We start from the raw sequence: 3,514 nt of genomic DNA, 5'->3' as shown, positions 1-3,514 counted from the left end.
TCTTCTTCTTCTTCTTCTTCTTCTTCTTCTTCTTCTTCTTCTTCTTCTTCTTCCTCTTCTCTATTTTGGTTCTTTTGCCCTTTTTTTCTTTTTCTTTTTGGAGAAAAACTGATGAATTGATAGGTCCCGATCCTAAAATAATGTTACAGTTTTTCTAAGAGGGAGAATTCAATAAGAAAGTCCAGGATACACGGATTTGACGTAAGCTTTCAGATAGCTTGAGTACCATCGTCGTCATCTATAGCTTCATGACGTGTCCACACTCACACAAACCGGAGTGTGGTGTAGCGGTTAGCCGATTCGCAGTCGTACGCGGAAGGCTTGAATATGGGAAGAATTTTTTCTATTACAGTATAGTCTGCTTAAGCCGAAATCTGCGGGACTGTCAGATGTTCTTCAGTTTGGGTGTTTTTTAAACATTTGTCTTGTTTGTTTGTTTGTTCGTTTTCTGTTTTGTTTTGTGGTTGTTGTTGTTATTGTTTGGTTTTGTGAAACACTTCATACATTAATTACTCCACGCATTTGGCTTTGTCCTTGCTTTCTGAACTTGGGTTTTGTTGGGGAGTTTTTATAACACTCCTCGGTTCTATCGGGAACAGACGTTATATTTGGAGATTTGGAGAATCAACACAACGGCAATGACAAATGAAGTAAAAGAAAAGGACAATAATATGCTTGTTGTCTGCTGCCCCATCCGATATTATTATCATTCTGTTTCCAAGTGACCTGAAAGGTCAAGGGTTTAAGTGTCATTTGTGACGTGGGGAAGATAGGGTCTCTGAATAGGTGTTAATGTCGTGTTTTTGTGAGACGCCAAACGCGTCACGTGGCCGCGACTTGTCTCGGGATAATATGGATTATGATGAGTGGAGATAGCGCAGTATCTCACATAGAAATCTGCTGCAAACAAGGGCGTGACAAAATGTGTCACGACACGGTGATATCAGGCGCTCGTCATGTTTTGGGCATTTGGAATTTATGGTATCGTCTTAGAGCTTGTTCATTTCTCTTACTTTTAATGAAAATATACCCGTCTATCACAAGGAAAAGTCGAGATATTTCTGATTAAAATAGCCTAGTGTAGAGGGTAAAATTCGCGAGAAAATGTCAGCCAAAATTTTGTGACTTCCAATACTTGAGTGTCCTTGGGAACTCCAAATTCACATTTTGTGTGCCTTTCATCAAAGTTTTTCAGTAAAAATCCAAAACAGAAATATGTCTTTAAATGCACGTAAAAGGTGTTGAAATAAACAACTACACCCCCCCCCCCTCCAAAAAAACAAACCCCCAACAAAAAACAACAACCCAACAACAACTCGGTAATAATCGCCCCAAGTGAGGGAGGGGAAAATGTCCATTTCTTCCATTTCATGATTCTGATGAGCGCCTGATTTCACCTCTTTGATACACAAATGCCCAGAGGGGAGGTCAGCTCACATATTAGAAGAAAATTGACTCATGGTGTACGGAAGGCCGCTCCCTGTATGTACAATTTTGTCTTTTTAGTTTTAGTAAGAGTTTTACGGTACTTGCAACACAATAAGGTCATTTAAGTGCCGAATATTGGAGGTGTTACTAGAGACTAACAAACACAAAACACAGGGAGGAGCGATCAGGACGATAGACGTTTGATAAGAAAGAAGGAGCAAACCATACCAGAGCACCCGCCAACCTCCACCACAATTTTGTCCTTCAGTTTCTCAGCGTCATAAATTACCCTACAATTCCCCACATATTATCTAACTTATCTGCTTAAAATAAACACCGAACTGAGTAGAAATGATACAATAAACATACAGTTTGATTCTAGATAGATGGATTGACAGGGGTTTCGTGGAGTTATTTTATGTGTGTAAACTGTAAACAACCAAGCAGCGCGATCTCAGCTGAACTGATTGGTTGTAAACTAAAAATTAGGTTTGACCAACCAGCTGTCGAGTTAGGTCATAACACATGTGTATTTCGCTACCTTAGAAAGATCAAGTTCTATCAGACATTCTTGGCCGTTTTGAGCAACTAAGACCCTGAGGTCAGAAGCAAAAATGTCTGTCTGCTCTGTCACGTAGGTCATAGCTGTTTACTGTAGACATACATCTTTAAAACATGTGATATGAATAAAACAGTACATGCTCTGACGAGATAAGTCGACCCTGCTCAAAAAGACATCAGTCCATGACAATCACCTGTAAATATGATTACTTCCCCTTCCCCTCCTCTTTTGAGTTTAAAAAAATAGAATAATGACACTGTCCAATCGGTCCATTTGTCTAGACAATGGGTAGCAGTGTAACAAAGTGAAGGCAGAGGGCTCTTGGCTCTTAAATATCAAGAGAAATTAGTAGGACGCCGCTTCCGGCGCAAGAAGCGTAATTACAACTCGTCTGTTAGACACACCACTGTCCAGGTTAGCATCTCACCGCTACTCTCGCGAGAAGGGTGAACTGGACGCCCCCGCCTAGGGCGGCATCCTGTAGGACAGGGAGCCTTAGAGTGGGGCGTATTTATAACTCCTTGCTGCCCCAAAATCAGTTAAGTCCGTGATTTTCTAAGATCACGAAGAACGATATTGAGAAGCGTCTCTTACACGTTAGCTGTAAACACGCGAGGGTGCACACAGATTTGGCGCGTTCAAAGCCCATACGATTTTGGGAATTGGGGAAAGAGGATACAACCACCCAGAAGGTACCTATTGAAGTTTGAATGATTAAAGCGGGATCATTACGACACTTGGGCCTTAAATACAGAAGGTCTGAAGGTAGAGGGGAGATTAGACTAGACTAGACTAGACTAGAGAGAGACCAGACTAGAGTAGAGAGAGGACATAGAGGTAGGAGCTAGACCAGATTTCCTGAATAGAAGTGGAGAACTCCAGTGCAATGTTAAGTTGTCTCTGCGGATTCACAATGTATATTGTTATTGCAATAATAATCTACTTACTGGGGTAGGGGTAGGAGGAGGTCTGGATGTGGTCTGTGGAGTGGTAGTCTGCCAGGACCCCGATGAGGATGATGAAGACCACCTGAAGAATCAGGATGATACTGCCGAACTTGATACCTCTCAAACGAATACCCATTTTGGCAACAAACGTTCTCTATTCGCACCCTGGGACAACAAAGGTTCTCAGTTCGCTCGTAGAAACACTGAAAACGAGTGCCTTTTTCGATGTTTAGTGGTGCAGCACTATCTTTTTGTCAACCTAAACTCTCTCAGTATTGGTTTCTGACAGTTCACGAAATCTAATATTATTGTTCTCACTTTGGCAGCTAGTATATTGTCCAGGTTTTCTGAGAGTTTATGACAAATTCAGGAAATGTTGTTGATGTGGACACAGCTTGGTTCCTACAAGGTTTGCCAGATTGGTGTCTCCTTTTCCTCTCAGACAAAAAGCTGGCCCTTCACTTATTTTTTCGTTGGCAAGACACTCTCTTTCTCTTGTAAGCGTTGTCTTAAAAAAATCTGGGAACAGAAACAGACAAACATGCAGTTTAATAAAGAGAGGCACTTCGGAACAATA

The 3,514-nt window shown here is 41.4% G+C and overlaps 1 protein-coding gene across 1 annotated transcript in view; it reads right to left on the bottom strand.

The window, feature by feature from the left end:
• The window catches only part of LOC101855719 (ammonium transporter Rh type A), a gene marked incomplete in the record, with an annotated part of 29,765 nt that overhangs the window by 20,332 nt on the left and 5,919 nt on the right, over nucleotides 1–3,514 (bottom strand). The window contains 1 exon segment of the mRNA XM_013081539.2: nucleotides 2,938–3,456. Coding sequence (XP_012936993.1) covers nucleotides 2,938–3,073 — 136 coding nt within the window.

This window comes from Aplysia californica, unplaced genomic scaffold (genome assembly GCF_000002075.1).
Source record: "Aplysia californica isolate F4 #8 unplaced genomic scaffold, AplCal3.0 scaffold00135, whole genome shotgun sequence".
Lineage (NCBI taxonomy): Eukaryota > Metazoa > Mollusca > Gastropoda > Aplysiida > Aplysiidae > Aplysia > Aplysia californica.
The sequence above is the reverse complement of the archived record's forward strand: the minus strand, read 5'-3'. Positions and strand labels throughout refer to the sequence as shown.